The sequence below is a fragment of the Lygodium microphyllum genome, chromosome 8 (assembly GCF_053477565.2).
Source record: "Lygodium microphyllum isolate KBCC chromosome 8, Lygodium_microphyllum_v1.1.10, whole genome shotgun sequence".
NCBI lineage: Eukaryota > Viridiplantae > Streptophyta > Polypodiopsida > Schizaeales > Lygodiaceae > Lygodium > Lygodium microphyllum.
In genome coordinates, this window is record NC_141142.1 from 32,868,997 (window position 1) to 32,891,417 (window position 22,421).

The 22,421-nt window shown below is 43.0% G+C and overlaps 1 protein-coding gene across 2 annotated transcripts in view; it reads left to right on the forward strand.

Moving 5' to 3' along the window:
- The window catches only part of LOC148032127 (cilia- and flagella-associated protein 58-like), a 156,263-nt gene that overhangs the window by 33,084 nt on the left and 100,758 nt on the right, over positions 1 to 22,421 (forward strand). For both annotated transcript variants that reach the window (XM_087682755.1, XM_087682754.1), the window contains one exon: positions 15,211 to 15,411. In XM_087682755.1, coding sequence (XP_087538881.1) covers positions 15,211 to 15,411 — 201 coding nt within the window. The remainder of the gene's footprint in view (positions 1 to 15,210; positions 15,412 to 22,421) is intronic.

Consider the following 22,421-nt stretch of genomic DNA (forward strand, 5'->3'; position numbering starts at 1 on the left):
ATGAGTATTTAAGTATGCAATAGAAGTCTAAAAAAAGGAAAAGGCTAAGTGTGTGCCTACTATCACGTACAACAAGGTGGGAAAGGGGTTCTAGAGGGTGTAGTGGATACCCTAGAAATGGGTGAGTAATGTGCAATAGGTGAGCCACTAGTCAACTAAGCCTTTAGGAGTAGTGAAGGATATAGGCTGTTGAGGTTGTTTGTGTGCCACATATCTAGTAGCCGCTAGGATAGATGGAGTAGATGGGGTGGTAGTGAGAGAAGTAGCCCCACTGGACTAGCAGTTGGAGTGGAGGCAATTGTAGTAGTTTGCTATGGTTTTCTAGGCGGAAGACTTTGGGCCTTAGTTGGCATTCCTCGTCCACATGGCCCAACCTCTAGCAGTGTGTGCAAAACCTATTTTTCTTAGAAATTGGCTGCCAAAGGGTTTGTGTTTCTTTGGTTCCGTTGGAGGAAGTAGTATCACCCTTGTTTTGGCTGGTCTTGGTATCTTGTGAGTTCTTGCTACTGTTTGTTTTCCCTCCCGAAGAAGAGGCAAACAATCCTCAGACCTTTGAATGAATGGGTTTGGAGGACTTCTTGTGGGCTTGATCGTGTAGCCTTGCTAACGCAAGAATTGGCACTTAAACTTGTAGAAGGTTGGCAATCTAGGTAGTGAGATAATGTGCTGGATAAAATGGAAGTATTTGTTAAGCAACTTATTCAAGAAGAACGTCTTCATACTTAGCCTTTGTCTAAAAGTATCGAGCTCTCTATTCAAGATTCATAGACTAAGAGTATCAACATCGCAATCCTATTGCAACTCCATAGTAAGTGGACAAGTAGAACTCCTCAGATAATCTTTGGGCGGGTCTTCTTCTAAGATGCTTCCAATTGGCAATGACTTACACTCCAAAAGTTGCCTCCACATGCCCATTAGCATGCTTGAAATTAGGGGGCCTTCGATGCAAGGAGTCTTAACCTATGCCTTGGTTTCCCTTCCTCACCATTAGGCAATGGATGGAGGGCTACCACCTAGGCCTTAGCCATCACAACAACAACACTCACAATAATACTTCTCCAATATGACCTTCTCCAAGGTCTTCCATGAACACCATATACTTTAATAATACCCTTTGCAATGGAAAACTTTGAAGCTCAAAATCTAGATTGATACATTGAGTGCAATCTCGTGCCGCATACCGGTCAATGAGATGACTCGAACGCTCGGATTGGAGGGGAAAATATTGTAACTGAGAGTGAAACTCAGGAAGCAACCCTTGCATTAACTCAACAGTTGTTGTAGTATTGCGGTCTCTCCATTGACGGATGTAATCAAGGTGAGCTAATCTAGGTCGGTACCAACAATGAGGTCCCAGTGGCCTTGAGATTCAAGCACTTGTTGCATGAAGTTCGAGACCAAGTGGTGAAATTCGATCCATTAAAACGAGTCTTATCCATAAAGGCATTCTTGCCATTGCAACAGGAGTGGTAGTGTTGGAGATAGAGGTGTGTAATGGGGATAGGGTGGATAGGGGGGATAAGGTGGGGGAGTGGAGTATACTTGAGAAGTAATCCTAGAGTGTCCCTCATGCATACGAGAAGCGTGTCCAGTGGATCCAAATGTGAGCATAGGTGGACTAGGTATGGGCATGGTAATCGCGTGAGGGCCTAGGGTGGAGGGATAGGGACACATGGAGTAGAGGATGAAAATTCGTGCGTAGGAGTGACCCAAGGGATGTGTGAGGGCAGTCCATAAGCAAAGAATGGATATTCTTGTGTCTGAAAGGTCATGCGAGGGGATTGTGAGTGTTCGGGGATAGTGAGGGGGATGCCCATTATAGCTGTCCTAGAGTGTAAGAATGTGGTAAAGTGGGAGTATGGGGAAGGTGTAGTGGTAAAGGATGGCAGTCCCCCTAACGATGCACTGAGAGGTGGAGTGAATGAAGAGTGGGTAGATGGTGGAATGGTGAATGAGAAGGTGCTAGGAGCTGAGATGAAGATCCAACCCCTAGTGTACTTTGAGAGGAAGTGGAGTGTAATTCCAAGTTTTGGAATGAAGATGTGAGTAGATCAAAAGGTGGAGAAGATAGTGGTGGGATGAGAGGGAGTTGAGAAGTGTGATTTAATTGCTCAAATGAAACAAATGGTTGATGTATACCTGATGAAGAGTATTTGCTTCAAGAGCCTCCGCTATTGAAGTCAACATATTGAAAATCATCTAGATCCTACATAACAAAAGAAGAAATAAGAGACGATTTTGGCTCATACGACTCAAAAGGGTTATACAAACTTGATATAAGGCTTGTCTGAGATGAAAGAGATGGATCACCAGACGTGCCGAATGTTGTGGATCCTCCATGATGAGAGAGATGACCAGTCTTACCAATCAGTCTAGACGTAGTAGTAGCACTTGTTAGAGGGGTGTAAGCCTGACTATACGTGATGTGCAAATACTCCTCAAACTCCTCATATGTAAGATGACTAAAACAAGAAGAAGAAAATGGTAAAGGTAAAGTTGCATCTAGCTCCTCGAGACCATAATGTCTTCTCAGAGCTTAGTGATGGAGAAGCTTGATAGGGCGTCATAGGATTCGAAGAAGAAGGTGCTTGACACATTATGAATTAGAATCAAGTTGTGTGTGAGTCTCACACAAAGACTAGCCTCCACAATCACAACAGGATACTTGTTAGAGGAGTACCGGCTTTGATACCATGTGAAGATATACTAGGGTTTGCACTGAGGAAACATAGCATATACAACCAAGACTGAAACACAAAGACTTAGATAGTGACAAGAAAACCCTAAATCCAAAATGCAAAACACAAATGTAAAACTCAAAACTCAAACAGAATGAGGAGAAACTCTGAAGTGAATGAATGAAAGAGTGTGTAGAATGCTCAAGGGCAGAGTAATGGAGTGTTGGAGAGTGACATCCATCAGAGATGGATCCCAAGTGCTGTGACCACGAGTTGAAGTGTTGGAGAGAGGAAGAATGAAAAATGCAGATCCCAATAGCTGGAGATGTTGGTGATAGCTGTGAAAGATAGAAGAGGAAGGTGACAACACGAGAAGGTTGCAAATGTAGTTGATGTTAGAAACTAGAGTTGCAGCATTGGAATGTGTGCACAAGAGGGAGAAGAGAGCTCAAAGTACAAGAACAAAATCTTGCTTACTAAGTTGCTTAGAGTACAACTTGGGTACACTCTCCCACACATGATAGTGACCCATAGGCTGTTTATATAGCCTCTACCAAGCTAGGGTTAGGGTTTCCCCTGCCCCTAGGGCTATTCACACTCATCTGCCCTCATACTCCCTTGCTTATAGTGGGTTCCTATGCCTGTCTTCTAACACCCCCCCTCAATGCCAGGGTGGCATTGGATTACAAGGCATGTATGATGTCCCCCCCTTTCTTGGGATGCCTTTATAAATCAGGCTTACAAGGTTGTTTTAGGTAGATGATTTAAAGAGTCAAAACAGTTGATCTTCAGATGGATTGGAGGCATAGTTGGCCACCAATTCTTTGGGTATATCAGGAGTGTTGGGGCATTTACTAGTGATATGCCCTGTCTTCTTGCATTTGTTACATTTCATCTTCTCGGGATACTTCTTCCAACAGTTGTTTACAAGATGTCATTTTTTCTTACAAAAAGAACATCTAGTGAGAGCTGTATGTACCAATACTTGATTACGGGAAGTTGAAGATGCATGACTGTTGCTGTTTCTTTGTGGTTCCTCTTTTCTTCATCCAAACAGGATTGAATGATACTTGCCAATGTAGGATCTGGAATGTTGGTGAGAGTGGCTACAAGAGTAGGAAACACCTGTTTTACAGCTTTTAGGAGAATAGCAATAGCATCTTCTTCATGTATTGAAGCTTGTACAGAGGCAAGCTGTGCCATAAGTCCCTTCATGTGAGAGATGAATTTTTCCAAATCTTCTCCTGATCGATATTCCAAGCTAAAGAATTCAAATTTAAGGAAGATTTTAGTATTTTTACCAGTGACTCCATAGAGCTTTTCAAGCTCATCCCATTTTTCTTTAGCAGTGTTTAGTTGATCAACATGATGAATCAGGGATTCATCTAAGTGTAACATTATGATTGCTTGAGCACGTTGGTCATCCTCTATATCAGCCAGATTTGCAGAGTTTACAACTCTACTGCCTTGAATGAGAGGCCAATACTCTCTCTTCATCATTTTGTATTTTATAAGTACCCGCCATGGGTGGAAATCTTTGCTATCAAACTTTCGAATTTGAGGACGGACATCAGCATATGTTGTGGTCATTGGGAAGGTCTTATCACTTGTTAGGACAAGGGCAGTGTCTAGTCCCTTACAAATTTTCCACTGAATGCGGAAGCAAATCAGACAATTTGAAATCAAAGTTGCAATGAAGAGAAATGTTGAAAATCATATAAATGTAATATTTCAAAGTATGACTGTGGTGGTCCTTTCTTATGTGCAAACTTCTTCCGAGGTTTAATAGTCTTTTTAGGTTTCAATGAAGTAAACCTAGACTGGACTTCAGGCTCCTCCTTGTGATATGGCTTAGTGGATGAAGCTTGTGTTGGACAAGGTTGGTCTATGATCTCAATGCTTGTTGCCTTTGATTCCAAGGAGAATACAATGACACTCATCCTTTTGATTTCATTGACCAGTGTACTTGAAACAAAGTCACTCAAGGTATGCAATACACTTCTAGTGTATGATGGTCTATGTGTTTATAATTGTACACATAACCTTACAACAATATACGAAGAGGAATAACACTCACTAGATTTTAGTAAATACCCAGCAAGCAAATGATTAGATGATTAATGATTAGTGTTTAGAAACACTAATGTCAAGCTTAGTGAAATGCTTGAATGAAACCCGGTTGGAAGTCGGCTTCCCGATGCACTTAGTGATGTCCATTGAGCATACCCAAGAGCTTTTAGATCTAGAATAAGCTTCAGAGAATATGCTTCAGTGATTAGAATCACTGTTAATGAAGCTCAAAGTGAAAAAAGTGAAAAAATGCCAAGCTTAAAGTTTGCTGGCTATGGCTGCCACAAGATACACAGTTAGGGTTTGGCAGAGATCTCTCTCTGTGGGTGGAATTTCCAGAAGCCCTCTTGTGGGAAGATGGCCCACTAGGGGGGCTATGGAAACCCTATGGTGGTGGTAGAGATTGCGCCGCGCTGCCCACGCCACGCTTGAAGACGCCACGCTGTTAGAAACTGCCCCGTTTTTGAGATTTGGACAATGCTGCCCACGATGTTGACTAATCCCGAGGTTTATTGTGCCAGGATGATTCGACCTGGGATAGGCAAGAAGTCCCTAGAAGAAATCAGAGGAAGATATGGCCTTCTTTGTCCTCCCCAAGTCCTCCAATGGAGGTAGGTTGCAGGCAGCTATAGAGGAAGAAGGATAAGATGAAAGAGATGATAGCTCATGTGCACTTAGTGATAGCTGAGGCTGAGGGAAGCTGAGGAGATCAGAGATGGCTCTGATACTATGTTAGAAACCAGAGTTGCAGCATTGGAATGTGTGCACAAGAGGGAGAAGGGAGCTCAAAGTACAAGAACAAAATCTTGCTTACTAAGTTGCTTAGAGTACAACTTGGGTACACTCTCCCACACATGATAGTGACCCATAGGCTGTTTATATAGCCTTTGCCAAGCTAGGGTTAGGGTTTCCCCTGCCCCTAGGGCTATTCACACTCATCTGCCCTTATACTCCCTTGCTTATTGTGGGTTCTTATGCCTGTCTTCTAATAGTTGAGGGGGAGACGTCTGGATGAGAAGGGTTACCAGCTGCTGTTTGGAGTGGTGAAGGCCAAACGCAAGCAACAGAAGGACGTTGGAAGGTGTGGGAGATCATTGTCAATTGTCGCTTCGTGGAGTGTTGAAACGCAAGTTGGAGGAGGCAGAGCATGTGCTGGCAACGGGAGAAGAGTCCAAATGCGGTAGGGATGAGAGCACCAAACAGTGGGCGACAACCTAGGAGGAAGGCGATAGGCATTGCAAGGGCTGATGGAGGAGTGGCCATAGTCACCAAGACTGGACCACCACTTGGATGAAGGCTGATGGATCACTTTCAACTTAGTTTTTGATCGGTTTGAGAACCGTTTATGGTCACTTCTAGGATCAGTTTTGCATCAGTTATACTGATCATATTTTGCAATCAATTTGTGATTAGTTTGGGGTCACATTTGCAGCAGATTGTGATTAGTTCTCAAGTTAGCAAGCGATCAGTTTATGATCCGTTTATGCTCAGTTTTCAATGGTTTACAGTTGGTTCCATGGATAGTAGCATGTCACTGAATGCTATTGACAATTTCAGCCATGGTTTATGTTGAGAATATGCTATACTATGGTTGTGAAGTTATAACAATTGAGAAACATGAGCAATATGTTTCTAGCAATAGTTTTGGACGTTTTTCTGATTTATGTCGTGTTTATGTTGGCTGCAAAATTTTAAGTAAGGTTTAGGGCATGTGGCATAGTTAGACAATAGTGGCCAATGTTGTGACTGTGATGCCTTGTGGAAATTCCAATGCTGTATGCTTTTCCTTTGGTACAATGCAATGCAATCAAGGACGATTGCAAGGATTTCAAGGGGGAGGTTTGTCACGGGGACATGAATTTTGATATGCTTTAATCTTGCCAATAACATTTGATTAAGTTATTAATGAAATATGCAAGGTTGTTTAGCACATGTAATGCACATGGTAGTTATTTCGTGGTAATAAGCAAAGGGCCCCAAGGATGCAGTGGGTGTCAAATGCAAAAGTTGTGATAAGTTATGCAAATAGGATTTTGGTGGTAAGTTGGTGTCAGTTTTGACCCTAGGATAGTTGTTTGGCCAACAAGTGTTAATGGTGACCCTAGAGACTAGCATGAATTAATTAATTAATGTTAGTTTAAGGGTCAATAGAGGCTAGGGACCACTCCAAGTTGCAAATGGCCTAGCCAATTTAATTATGGATGGGATGGCTGGATAATGTTGAAAAATGGGTTTAGAAGGTTGCCACTTGGCAAAAATGCCCATGCAAACTAAGAAAACGTTTTTTGGGGCTGGGTCTCAGCATCATGAGTTTTCAACGCGTGGAGAGAGAGAGGAAGCTGTTGGTTTGATTTTCTTACAATGGATGGCCTTGTGGAGGTTGCGACAACAACAACCTATGAGTTTGGAGCGGGAGAGAGCAAATTAAAGCTTACAGGAGTTGGCAATAGCAATTTGTGGCAATAGGCGACAACTCTTGGGGTAGTTTTAATAGGTAGTAGCCATTAGGAAGGGTTTCTCTGTGAATAATTTTTGGATTTTCTCTCTCTCTCTCTTTTCTCTCTCTCTGTGGCATTCTCTCATCTATTTCGGCCCATTCTCAAGAGATCTCAACATTTCTCAACCATATTTGCTGGATAACAAGAGGATTTTTGTTGCAAACCCTAATTTATAGTAGTAATTAGGGTTTAGCAACCACCTGAGGACCCATGCCAATAGTAGAAGACATTGTACACTGAAATGGGTACGTGAAATTTGTGAATTGTTAGGGATTTCAAATACGTAGCCATGCATTGTAAATTTGGAGCAGCATTTGGCCAGCTGGGGTCCAATTTAGAGTAAGTCCTAGGTGAAATTCAAGGGGCATTTGGTCCAAATTTTTTGCCGATTGTTGGAACAGCAAAGGGCTTTTGGATTAGCCAAGGAGATTATGGAATCTCAGCTTGTAATCAATCCATTGGCAATTGAAGTTAAAGAAATATCGAAAGGGGTGTAGTTTTGGGGCCAATAGGGTATCCAATGTCCAAGATTATTAAGGTAAATTGTGCATTTCAATTAATGTTTATTCATTGATTGCTATAATTAAGTGCTTGATCAGGAAATTACCACCCTATTTGAGAAGGAAGGCTGGTTTTAACTTTTTATTATATTGCTTCAAATTCTTTCATGTGATACATACAACTTATTTCAAGAAGACATAATATCCACTTCAAAAGACTCCTTAACCAATTAGAAGCAAATGATTGCTTAAATTTCACCCATGTTGACAAGGCTCTACTTACATCGAAAGAGTGGATTGTCATTGCAATGCATTTCCTTTTAAAATATGGCTACCTTTCGGAGATTGGAAGATTTGGTTAAGTTACCTCCAAAGTAGGCTGCATCAAACTATTAAATGAAAGTCAATGTTTTCAATCTATCTTGTGCACTAGTAAAGATCTCAAATTTCACCCCTTTATTGCCCTTATCATATTCCTTTGCTGACCCTTTGGTGTCAAATTATTATAAACTAGCGGCTACAAAAAGGGTGCATTTACTGGATTTGCATAATGACCAGCACCATACAAAGCATTTGCATGATCAATATTCATTCCTTGAGCCCCATACACACCAAGGGGTGTAATGCATTACCATACATGCCACTTTGTGCCCTAGGTATCATGCCAACATTGCTATATATAGGGTTTTACATTCCACTTGCCATACTTGGATACATTGGGTTTGCATTCCATGCATTGGTTGCTGGCTACCATACATACATCTCAATATGCGGTCCTTGACTAGCCATTGCATGTATGATAGTTCCACTGCCAAAGTATCCAGGATAACCCATATTAGCATGCATGCCCTGCTATCCAAAAACCAATGGATTGGCACTACCAAGATGGCCTTGTGCCTCATTGGTATGAATTGCTTTTGTTCATCGCCAACATTTGGTGTATTCTGAGCCTATGGTGGTTCTTCTTTGGGAGCTCCAATCTCTAGAGGATGACGCCTTCTTCTTGCTCTTGTTGTCCTTTGAGGAGTTCAAGAAACACGTAGACTGAGGATCCTTGGCTAATTGGCCAAAGATATCAGCTGTTGTCCTCAATCGAGCCTTCATTGGTTGTCATAATCTTCATCTCCTTGCTGCTCATCAGCATTTGTGACCTTGATGGACCCTCTTCTTGCTTTAAACCCACATTCTCTCCTTCTGCCTATTCTGCATGTTTGGTCCAAGTTTAGGCATTGCATATTGCTTTTGGTACCTTCAGATTGTGAAACATCAATAAGCCTTGAACCATTATATGATGACATGCTTGCCATAATGCACTCAGTTGATCAAAATTTCAGCAAAACGCAAATTCTCTTGCTTCCACTTAAGTTCAGGTCCACCTACTCAAAGGAGTTTAAGTGTCCCGGCAATGGAACCATGAAACTAGCTTGCCTTCTTTTCAAGGGTAGTGAATGACCTGATTTACCACAAAGTATAGCAAAAATAAATACAAAAATCTGAAATTGCAAGCTTTACCACTTAATCTTCAACAACCTATGCCAGATTGGCTCCAACAATTCGCACCCCTTGTAGTATTTCTTTATCTTGTATTACTAGAAGGTTCAAGTACACTGAGATATGGGTCAATTCGTTCAATCTTCAATTTAACTGCTGTCAAAAATGACCAGCTCTTCATAAAATCAATTGGCCCCTTGATTGTACTACAATCTAGGCATAGTTTGGTTATGAATGTCACAACTCTATAGAAACAGAATTTGTATCCTTTTTCATTAATTTGTCTATATAATGATTTATTAAATTTGTTTCCTTTGCACTAATTAGATATAAAGAAAAGTGCATTGGAGCTAGCCACTGATGAGTGGTCACAGGTTATGGTAGACCCACGCGGTGGGTTAGAGAAAAGATAGTTCACACTTCCACCTATATGGCCGATGGGGCGCCTGTGACCAGAACTCACGCATATCAGGGTTAGACTCGCACAGAGAAAGGATTGATGCCTTGAAGTGTGGGCTAGATCCGCCAGAATAGACAGTTACAATCAACAAGATGGCATGATCATGAAATGCTTGTGCAATGTGCATGTGTGGGCTGAAAGCTTGAAATGCACATTTCTTTGCATAGGAAAGTCACATGAAGATTCTAATACCGTTTTTGCGATGTACATGGAAAAAGCTTTCATATGACACCTATATTGGAGGGGTCCCTAAATTTTAGGAGGTCCCTAAATTTTAGGAGCCTCGAATTAGCCTAAAAATGCTAGTCCTAAAAAATAAGGATGTCATTCTAAAAATAGTAAATTCTGTACTCTGACTGTGCTTACTAAATTTGGTTGTTTCTATTCTTGACAGTATTCAGCCCAAAAAGGAAGGCCATAGAGAAGAGACAAGTGTCAAGACACTTGTCACACAAGTTTCCAAGTGTCCCACCACTTGTCACATCTCATGACATGTGGTTGGACACTTGTCTTGTGCTACTCCACTTTTCCCTTTTGTATTAGCTTTTCCCTCTCCTATAAATAAAAGCTCGTTTTTCTTCGTTCAGCATCATTTTTCTTTGCTATAAACTCATGTACAACACCCACAGATAGCCAGAAACTGGCCCCATCCATCCCCATCATCATCCCCTACTTCTCCATTATCAAATTCCTCCATATTCCCTCTTCTATCACTGCTGTTTTATAGGATAGCAAGCCTGTAAATTCATTACAACACCTCCTCCTCGAGCTCTTTTTTCCATTTTAGCAACAAGAAGCAAGCCCTATCCATGTACTGCTGATCAACGATGAAGAAAGGCTGATTTTCCCTCTTTCTTCTCTCATACTGTAAAGAAATTAGTTCTTATCATTGCATAATAGATAATGCATATGTGTTTGTACATCTTTGCATGATCTTGTGAGAGTGAGAATTACTTCTCCTCACTCTCAGGTTGATTGTAACTGAGCTCTTCCCTAAGGGACTTGGGTTGAGCAGAAATACATTCCTTTGGGGGGAGGGGGGGGGGGGGTTTTTGCCCATCTTCAATCCTCAATCTTGTCTCCATTACTTTTACATTTTCATGGTTGTAATTTTGTGAGTAATTTTCATTTTCAGCTTTAAGTGTTCATTCTCTTTTATATTAAATCTTGAAAATAAGCGAATATCATAATTGTTAAGCATACTACGTTGTTCGGGGCGTTTACAATGAATCTCTTGCATGCGGCCCACAATAATTTGGAAATGGGTTACCCCTTGGTTTAGCTACAAATTTATTGCCTAGTTGTGACACCAAGCATTGGGTCTTTAGTAATTGGGCACGGATCTTGAGGTGGCTATGGAAACTCTAGTTTGCTGCTGTAGATTAGGGTTTCATCATAAATTTCTTCAATTGCTCTTCATTGAAAGCTAGAAATGGTTAGAATTACTGAGGAATGCTAGAGGATGAGAGATGAAATCAGTTAAAAGGAGTATCTTTTGAACGGTCCCCACTGATGGTAATTGTGAGGGTGCCATTAGCTTCCAAAGGGGGTAAAATCCTAGTGTGGCTAGTGAACCCTCCTCTTCTATCGCCGCCTCTCACTAAGGTGGAGAAGGAAACTTGCTGCCCTTGTGTTGATGCACTGCGGGATCAGCTAGAGCTCATCCAAGGCCTTCTCCTTCCTCCCTCAACCTCTCAATGCCGAAATCACCCTGAACCAGTGCCCAAACAGCCTTTTCTCAGCTTGCATGTGTAATTTTGTCAAGTGGTATCCTCTCTTGCCACTTGGCAGCCTTCTAATTAATTTTCAGCATTAATTAATTCATTTTTAGAATTTAATTTCTGAAAATTAATTAATTATTCATTCAATCCTGCCCAAGGATTGGCTAGTGCCCATTCACAATTAATGTGCTAACTTCTAGTTTCCCCAATGTTAATTAGGCTTGGAATAGCATTAATTTATCAATTAATGCCTAGTCCTTTAATGTCACCAATAGACATTTAATGGCCCAATTAATGGCATAGATCCAAATAGACACTAGGTACCCACAACTACCTATCTAGCATAAATTTATACAACTTTTGTTAATGTCACCCATTGCTCACTTGTAGAAACAATTCTGTGATTGTTACCGTATGTTGATAGTGATGCATGTGAACACACTTAAGACTGCTGGGACACATTTTTGTTTCACTAGGATGAGTTTTTTCCTTGGCCCTGTATATATAGCTATTCATTGTATGAAATTTGATTCTTGCAAATCTTTTAATTTGATACCCCTCAACACACTTAACTTTGTATGCCCTCAGGCTTGTAAACCTTTTAATTTGATACCCCTCAACACAGTATTGTATGCTCTCAAGCTTCTTCTTCTTTGACAATGGTGGAAGATCGTGAGCCCAATGATTTTAATACCGACTTGGTAGCATGGTTACATGATGGTGTGGCTTTTGTGGATGCAAGGTGATTGCTATAAAAGCTAAGCTAAAATTACTGGGCTTCTAGAAGATTTATGCTTTTGGAGTAGAAGAGAACATCAAATATGATTGTAGCTGAGGATATTGTTAGCAAACTAGTCAGTTCATGTGTGAGTCTGTTCATGTGCAGTAGGCTGGGCACATTATTTATTGTTTATTATTTATTGGCACTTGATTTATTTTCCCCTGCATATGGCCGAGTGAGCATTTTTATGCTGGCAAACTGCATATTTTGGGCCTTTTCAGCTGGCTGAAGTTTCCCAGATTATTGCCTATTTATAGGCTAGGCTCTCTCCTCCTCAATTATCATCATCAGCATACTCTGACATCTACACGTCCTGTTGGAGAGAGGGAGCTAGTTCCAATGCCTACTCAGCCAATGACTAGCTGTTTTATCTGTTCAATCTTGTCTTGGTGTATGGATTCCATTTCCCAAGCATTCTTCTTTTGAAGACTCTTTGCAGTCTCTCTCTTCTCTCTTTTCTTGTGCAGCCTATTACAGCACTTTCACATGCTTCCATTACTGTACCTGCTTCTGACATGGTGTCAAATGTCTGTGTTCGGGATCTTGTTGCTCATCACCTTCTACTACTGTTTCTGATCTTTCCCTGTCTGCTGCTGTCCAAGCAACCTGACAAAAACAAACTGTTTCCAGCCATATGCTCTATGGCAGTCCGCATTTTTAATTTTTGGATTCTTGTACTGTTGTATTGCTACATTTAGTGCCAGTCCTACCTACATTTTGACTACAGTTGTCTGTGTTTTCTGCACGTATTGCTTCTGCAGGCTGGTTGACTGTCTTTTTTGCAAGTCTTGTTGGTTGCAATCTTCAAGATTGATCCTTTTCTGGCTATGTTTGATCAGATTTTTCCCTTTTGCAGAAGTCATTTTGTGATCAACTATCTTCTACACTGCGTGAACTCCTAACAAGTGTAGTTAGTGCTGTGTTTTGGTTGTACTCTCCCTCTACATTTCTTCTTTTCTTCATTTTTACTTTGATGTCCCAATTATCTAACTTGGAGTGCCATTATGAAAGCTTGGTTTGTGCAAAAGCATCTGTGGTATGTGGTTTCAGAAGCTATTGTGCATCCCCACATTCAAAATCCAAATCCAGATGATTGGGACTGCAACAATTACAAGGAAGTTGTTTTGACTTGGGATATAGATGATGACCATGCTTATTTTGCTCTCCCAAAAAGGTCCTTCCAGTGGTTACCTCTTGTAGGACACCCTTGAGGTGTGGGAGAAGCTACAAATTTTGTATGCAGCTCTATTGACCATGTGAGTTGTGACTCTCTATGGTCAACTTCAGCAAATGAAGTTTGAGCCGAAGGATACTATTCATTTTTTTCTACTTTAGTTTACATAAGTGCAAGATCAACTTCGTCACATGCCAATCAGCCCTTCTAGAGGCTCACCTAATGGGAACTATATAAGCTCCCTCCGAAATGTGTTGTGGATATGTGCAGTCGCCAGGCAAAAGCTGGCTAGCCCATGGGAAGAAGGCTTCTAGCATTGTGTGTAGGGGTCAAGAAGCAGAGTTCTCGCCCCTAATCCTCTTCAGATCCATACTCCTGTAAGGTACATACCCTGTTCACTTCAATGTGTTCATTGCATAACAAATGTCATTGCATTCTCATTAGACTCTTTTCAAGTTAGCAAAAGATGCTTCACATTGCTGCCAGTGTACTATGAGGCCCAAGGATAATCCCATTGCCTTTTTCATGATTGCTTTGGCCCCTTGTAAACAGTAATGGGCTTCTCAGACCAGCACTGTCTTGGGCTCTTCCTAATTGAGTTGCACAGACATTGAGAGCACATGCTATGATTGAGACACAGCAGGCAGGACTGAGAGATAGGCTATCACAGTCTTGCCCATTCCTTCAGAGCAGAGTGACTCTAGACAGAGGATCAGCATGTACCTGGACCCATTCTGTCTCCCTGGGGGGCTACCATAGATAGAGCAGGACAGCTATGCAGAGCACTGTTTCTAAGGCCTGCTGCCTACTGGGCGGAGACCTAGAATGAGGTACTGCCAAAGGATCCAGGTGATCTTGGCATGACATCACGTAGCACCACCCCGGCGATTTAGCTTGTCTATGCTAGATTGGCTCATGCGAGACATCATGGGATGAGGCCCAGATGGCTCCCACTACAACTTTTTCCAATTTCACACCTACAGATTTATTCTCTCTCGTAATTGTATTTGTCTATTATCACTTGTAGTTTGTCTTTTCTGTCTTTTCAGGCCCTTTTTTCTCTCTCCCATACTGCCTTTTGGATAGATAACAATGCTGATTTTCTTTTGCCTTTTGTTCCATGGAAAAGTTCTTAGCCTGCCTAATGCCTACATTGTTGCTGTCTCATGCTTCTCATTTCTCCCCTTTGTACTGGTATTGCTGACAAGTTTCTAACCTCACAACTCTAATGTTACTACATATTCTTAGTATGCCTACCTACTCCTCGAGGAAGGAACATGATCACATTTAACTCTTACAAGTCAGCTTATAGTGACATCAGATCTCTCTTTTTGAAAGAGCAGCCAGGGAAGGGCAGTGAGCCTAAGTGAGGCCATAGTCCAGTGTACCCTTCAAATACTTCACTACCTGCGTTCTTGCTCTCCAATGGTTCTCTTAGGGTTTGTTTAAGAACTTGCTTAGGACTAACTCCATAGATAATATCTGGCCTGATGTTCCACAGAAGTTTAAGACCTCCTGTGAGCTTCTGATATTGGCTGATGTCCACATTTCTTTGTTTCTGCTCGTGCCTCTGGCACAAGCTTGGGATAACCAATATCACAATGCCATTCCTTTTCTATGGAATAAAGAACAATACAAATGTGTTCGGTCTTCGAAGTGGCAGGCCCCAGTATTTGTAGGGGAAAGAATCCTTGAGCAGAATTGAAGGAAATTTGTGTCGCAAAAATGTTTGTTTATTGTTTCTATACTAGCAAAGATTTCAGACTTCCAATAATTTTTTTGACCTAACATATTTTCAACTGGTAAATTGATAGACTAAATGGTGTTGTTTGGTCAGGTTGAGAAAGAAAGGGAGTGTTTGAAACAAGAATTGAGTAAAGCCCACCAGCAGATCAAAGAAGGGGAGTTAGTGATTGCTCAACATAACACAAATATCGAGAACATGAACCATATAATCAGTGAGGCAGATGATGAGAAATTCAGGCAGAAAAAAGAACTTGATATTGTTAAGAATGAAAGAGATATTCTAGGGACACAGGTGTATATTTCCAGACCAGTTGGGAACTCTAAATGAGTGTTCAATGTTCTGCTCCTCTAAGAGTCTGTGCATGAATGGAGGCTTTCTGTTTTATCAGCCTATGAGAATCTTACTTTGTCCTGCTTGTGATTTTGAGTTTTAGCATCATTGTAAGTGCAAATCAAGAAATAAAAACCTAAATAACTAAATTTATCATGCTGGACATATGTGATCTGTACTATTGTTTAACTAGTTGAAGATGCATTGCATATCTACAATGGTGGGTAGTCGGCCCTGGGGGTCTTCTGCTGCACTGAGACTACAACACTCTTTATAGAATGAGGTAACTTCGGACTTCATGTCCTATGAACACTGAGATGTGGGGGGATTGGTTATGATATCAACCTGTGGGGCATACGCATGGGTCCTTAGCTGTAAACATCCTGGTTGGTGGAATCATGAGGGATAAAAAAGCTTATAACATTTTAGCCAGAGTTAAATTCAGAAAAGGTTGAAGCCTGCAGAGACAAGATTCAATTCATCTTTTTTGGTGGGTGGGGATGATTTTAGTTTACAGAGCACATCAATTGTGTGACAGCTAGATCAGAGCACACTCATCTTTGTCGAGCAGTTGCAAACATCACAAAATAGTTGTTTTTGGAAGCTTCAATTCGGGCTGATGAATCCTGTCTGATTCGTACTCTTGTGCCATCCATGTACCTCAGTTTCCTTTTTGTGTACCCCTGGGAGATCTACATACGCAAACCACTGCCCACTGTGCTGAAGAAAGATGGGGTCTATGTTCAAGAATAGGGCCAGTATGCAATCTGATGTAAATGTTGACGAGAATGGCTGCCTTCGCTTCAGTGAACAATGAGCTTTCTGAAATAAGCAATAAGAGACTGGTCTCCAAGCTCGAAGGACAGCCACTGCAAACACAACCTAAAAGTCTATTTCCAAGTCTCTCTGATCTGGTGAAAATTCTAGTGGATATGCTGGTTTAATCTCCTCCATCTCTGGAGTAATAGCTTCCTTGCCTTGGAGAGTCTCTAACATCCGGATTCTTCTTGGTGCGCCTTCACCTTCCGTTTTGCTTTTGCCTTGGCCTTGTCTTCTGCTTTAGATTTTCCGGATTTTCCACCTTTGTTCGTTTGAGGGTTAACATTACCCCCCTCCTAGACGAGTGCCAGTCCCATGGCACTCACCGTTGTAGGTAGCAGGCTTTGGCATGCACTGAAGACGTGGGTGGAAGGGATTGCTGTGGTTGGCCTTGGACGAGTTTTGGTGGTGGTGCGGAGGAAGGTCGTTGGGGGCACGTTGTTGGCCTGGGTGGCTGGTGATAGGGTTGTTGAAGTGGGGGTAGGACTGTTTGTTGTTGGGAATTGCACTGGGCTGGCATAAGTATTGGTTTTTGGGGGTTCTGCACATGACGATTCTTGGCGAGCTTGCAGGATGATAAATGATAAGAATTTAGAGTTGAGTGTCAATGAAGAGTGAATGACACTTTCGTTGGAGTCTTTAATACCTAATTGAAAACCTCTCATATGTGGTCTCTCCCTCAGGGTAGTGCTAGTCTTCTTTATCGTGCACAATGCGTAGTTCAATTAGTTTGGGAGACAGGTCGAACTCTAAGCAAGCTGAGAGTAATGAGTGCTCGTGCATACTTAGATATTACGTAGTTAGAAAACCGCAGGTCTGATTCCTCATAACAACATGTGATGAAGCAAAGTTGTCCATGTTGAGGAGAAGTATACATGAAGGTGTATGAGACATCCTTTGCATTGTGACAGCATGATGTAGCATAATTGAACACATTGACACCGAACTTTCGGTAGTTGGTAGCTACTTGTATTGCTTGACGAGTACAGTGTACTTTCCATGGTTGTTTGTGCGTTACTTACCACAATTGATTGCGACGGTATTAAGGCAGTGTAAAAAAAGAATCGTGCAAATGGGTCAGGGTGATAGGTCTAGCCATAGGTGAGACAAGCTCCCTAGGTATGTCGTGCCCTTGATGTGCCTTGAACAATTGTGGGTGATGCTAGAGAGCTAGGGGACTAGGAACAGAGCCAACCGACCAAGGTCACTGGATGTACCTAATTTGAGGACCCCTAGGTGCTGTGCTGTGATCGTGGGTGCTTCTTAGCTTTTCGTTTTTTGTATTTTCTTTTCTTTTATTTTCTTTTGCTTTTTTTTTTTTTTGGACTTGCTTTGAGTATAACCATTGTAATATGTTGAGGCTATCAACCTTTCAACGGGTTGGGAAATGTCGAGATTTGAAGGCTCAGGAAATGGATATTATAGTGATGATTGTGTCCTAGCCTCATTGTTAGAGAAACAATTGTTGAGATGGGGAGATACACTTGAGATTTTGCAACCCTCTTTGGAATGTGCAATATTGGTGCAATTGAGGTGACAGCTGCCGTGAGTGCCAGGTGTAGAGTTTGACCTAGAAGGAGAGAGTTGCCACTGATTACGTTGTGGGCCACGCGATGTGGACGATCACAAGGGTGATTTTCGCTTCCGGCAGTGAGGCTTCCGTCAGGGCTCTTGTGAGGTTGGTGGTCTTGCGGTGACTTGGGTGTTGAACACTTTTGTACAAAGACATGTGTCGTCCTGCATCCATTTGACACTTCATGAGAGTATATGCAAGTCGCATGCATCAAGTATAACGAACAGATGCAACTCAACAAGATATTACTTTATCAAAATCCTATGGTGCTGGCTGCGATGCATATTCCGACGCTTGTTAAAGACGTAGCATATATTAGTAGTAGGTAAGGGAAGTTTATACAGGTGGGGAGCTTGCCCCTTTAACCATTTAAATATAAAAATTTATGGCAAGATGGCCTTTGTTAAGCAGCTTATACAACATAGGGGCTACTCTATTTGTATGAGGCAGGGTGAGTCCGGGTGGTCGGGCGACTGGGGCTATGCCGGTGAGGGGCTCCTGTGAGGCTATGTGGGGAAGATATTGGCCGGGACCCGAATGGTGTAATCCTTGGCCTCAGCTGTTTTAAGAATGCTTTTAAACAATTCATCAAATTCCCGCTTGTCTCGAGCTGCCCTCTCCTCTTTCGAGCACTTGGTGCCCGAGCGTCTGGTGGGGGTTTGCACGGCCAGTGTTGCCACATCCCGTGTGCTCCCTTGAGTCTTCGTTCTCTTGGCTTGGGGAGTTTTCGACTTGCGTCCTGGGCGGTGTCGTTTGGAGGCTCTTTTCGGCATGTACGTCTTTAGAGTAGGCACATAGCGTTCTGGTGGGGGTGCTAGTGCCTTATGCTCCCTCCGATGGCGGAGAGCTTCCTTGCAGGCTAGCTGCACTATGTGGTCCATGACTGCTACCGTAGGGGAACCTGCAAAATGCGAACCAAGGGTTAGGCCTTGAGGCAGGATAAAACTATTCGCATGGAAGGGATTACACAGTGGGTTATCAAGTGCATATGACGAGGAGGGGTGAGGTAAGGCATGCAGTGTTTGCTGTAGAGGGACGGCCCCGTGATGATCGTTTTGCCTCCAGCCATTAGCAGATCTTGGCTTATGCCAAGTTGCGTGGACTGGTTGTCATGGAGTGGAGCAGGGCTCATCCCCGGAAGGATAGACCGGAAAGGGGAAAGATATATAGAAAGGGGCGGTGCCCCGTCTACACCATTAGAGATGTTGGTCAAGGCTTCCTATGGTGGTAATGAGGGTTGCATGTCCTCCACCTAGAGGCGGGAATGGTCACACGACTTCTAAATGTGTGGTGAGAGGAGGACCTGAGGAGCTCAGCCTGTCAAACCCAACTCTTCTCCTTGCGCTTGACTATCATTGCTTGTGTGTGTTGATATTATCTATACAGGGTCACAAAATTCATTGTTTATTTATGTACATATTTAGAATCTATATCACTTCATGAGGATAAAAACCAATTGTAGAACTCCAGCTTGTATTAGAGTGTGGCACACGCATCCAGTACTGGTGGCAACTTACTCAATAACGATAGATATTTTGCAACATCGAGTAGCATGGTACCTTGTCCGAGTCTAGTGATAATATGTAACTCCTCCTCAGTGAGAACCTTATCAACCAGAGAGTTCTCTTGGCTAGTTCCAGCTAAGTCCGTACCCCGAATGGCAGTCAGCACTCGAAAGGAAGTTGGTGCCACATAGATTGGGTCTCTTTGAGACCGCCATTTGGCCAATCGCTCCTCTGAGACTGTCATAATTTGGGCTTCTAGTTCGGCCATTGCAACACGGTTTTCAAACCAACGTTTTTCAAATTGACTTCAACCCTCTGATTGTCGCTTTAGTTGCTCTATCTCTAAGAGATTTGGTTGGCAGAGCACATCATTGAATGCTACAGTTAAGCCTAGTTCGTCGGCTTCCTTGTCAGAGGTGAGTCGCATGCGTTCATGTAGGAGCCTGTTATAATGCTCGTCAAGATGTTCTTGCTCTTCCCAAGATAGGAAAAATGACAAGTATTCTTCAAGCTGCTCCTTAGAGAATGCGCCCATGTCTGCAAGGACATAAACATGTGCAAACACTTTGAGCTTAGCATCCAACTTAGTTAAGCATTCTGTGACACTTCTATGTTCAATGAGGGCTTGCTCGGTTGCTATCTCATGCAAGGTTCTAGGAGTTTCCCTAGGCTTTAGCATAGCTGTGGGCTCAGGCCTAGATGAGCAAGATTGGTCAACACTAGGATTGCTTATGCTCGTGGGGTTTGTGCATTTTTCCTGAGGTTTTGTTGCTATTGTGTCATGGTTCTCCTCGGATGTTACTGGTATAGTCTTGTCACCCTGTTGTGACAGTGTTGTATCCATTCTTGATTGGTCAATGCGAGTTCTGTTGTCGGTGGATTGAGTGTTGCAAGCAACCGTTGATGGTAATGGTTGCTTTGATTTCTCAGAGCACACGGATGTGTCTGAGGTTTCACCGCTATTAGGAGAGACATCAATGGGTTCATTGGTGGATGGGCTTGATGTTTTATTCCTCAGCTCTTTAGTACTCTTGGTCTCGTTCTTATCGGCGTCTACCACCACTTGCAACTGTCATTGTTTCCGTTGTTTTGTTCTCTTTTTCTTGGGCAAGTGCGGTGCCTCCCTTAAGGACCCAAGGCCCTGAACCAGGTCAACCGTTGATGTGTTTGGTTGGGCCATAGCACTCTCTTTCTCAGGTGTGCTCTCATGGGACTTAGCTGCGATCTGTTGAACAGCCTTGCTAGGTTGATTGGTTGGATGCGCCATCTCCTTGGCCACATCTTTGAGAGGTTTCTCCTCAAGCCTAGGCTTTAGGTGCTTTGGAAGTGCTAGAGTTGTCAAGGGTGCTGGTTGCAGCACCTCCTCCACAGGTGAACTGCTAAGAACACGTTCCGCAAGGGGCATTGTCACGGCCAAGGGCTGTGACTGCTGTGATCCTTGATTGGAAGTAGTGGGAGCTAGTTCAATGGATTGGCTACTATTGGTGGATTGCGGTGTCAAGTCCTTAGGCCTGTTGGAAGTGGTTGTGTCTTTTGTTGCCCTTTGAGCATTCACTTGTGTAGATCGAGCATCAGTTGAGCTAGCCACGGTGGATTGCATAGGTATATCCTTGGGCCGAGAGCTACGGGTGGTGTCATGTCCCACCTCTTGGACATCTGGAAGCTTAGATGGAGATAGAGGTTGGGATCGAGTAGTTGCACTTAACGGCTGCTGTTGTGCTTCCTGTGTCCGTTTAGGGAAAGAGGGTATAGGAGACTTGGGACTCCTAGGTGGTCTTGGCATTGGTTGGAAGATTTGCTCGTGGCTGTTAGACGATTGTGCCATTAGCTTTGTTGAGCAATTAGCCTTCTTATGAGTAGCGTTGTGCCTATGGTGCTCATTATCCTCTCGGGAAGTCAAAAGCTCCTTGAGCACTAGTGGTCTTTGTGCACACTCAATGGTTACATCTGACATCTGCTTATTAAGCATGCTAGGCTGAGGCTCTTCCTTTCTAATACTCATGTTTGGTTTCTTGCCCCGAGACCTCGATTTTCTCTTAGATTTCCTCGTGTTTCTTCGCTTTTGATACCATTTGGCCTTCAGCTGATAGAGGTGGTTTAGCAGGGGGTTTTGGTACCCAAATCCATCGGTTACCTACGTAATACCCTTGAGCACGTAGCAACACTATGGATATCCATCTCGGTGTTGTGCTGGCTCTCCATCGATGCCTTCGTTTGTAAGGCTTGGGCTTCTTTTGTGGTCTTCTACGATATTTGTAAGTCCAAAGCCCGTCCCTAGCATTGTCTCCTGACCTTCTTGTTTCAAGCATGGCCTCACTCACTGGTTCTCGTTGTTCGACCTGTGCTTGTATTAACTCTTTCAACAAGTCCTTGCTCTTGTTAGTAGGCTTGACTGTTTTTTTTTTTGCAAGTAAAATGTGGCTGATTATATTACTCAAAAAGCTGATTACAACAGAGTGCTTATGCTCAACAGACTAGCTAGAGCTGAAGCAGAGTTACCAGTACATCATGTATACAAGTCTCTCAAGGTGGTCTAGGGGGGATGGGGGCAAGAAGCCATGGGGGGGGGGGGGGGGGGGGGTATATCGCCAAATGGGGCTGCTTGCCTGCATCACAAAGAACAAACCCTGGCCGCCCCAGATAGGCATGAAGTGACCACGGAGCTCCTGACTCGCCCTGGACTCGCCCTGCACCTGATCCCATCGGCCGTGGAGGGAATGGATGATGGAGGTCCATAGCTTTGCTAAGGTCGCAAGTGGTGAAAGTCTCTCTCTGCCGAAAGCCACCTGGCATCGCGCCTTCCAAGTATGCCATCTAATAAGACTCCCTATGATCTCCCATATCTCCGAGCGGTCTGCTGTGGGCTCCAGTACTTGGTGGATGGGTAGAGCCTCCAGATCGACCATTGTGCATGACCTTGCCTCGATTATGAATATCGTGTCCTACATCCCGGCCTCATACAAAAGGTGACGGCCCTGGCTGACTGCCTGCCAACAGAAAGCCCCCCATGAGATACACCCAAGGCTAGGCACTATACGTCGAAGGATACGGCATGCTCCTCTCCACACGAGTTG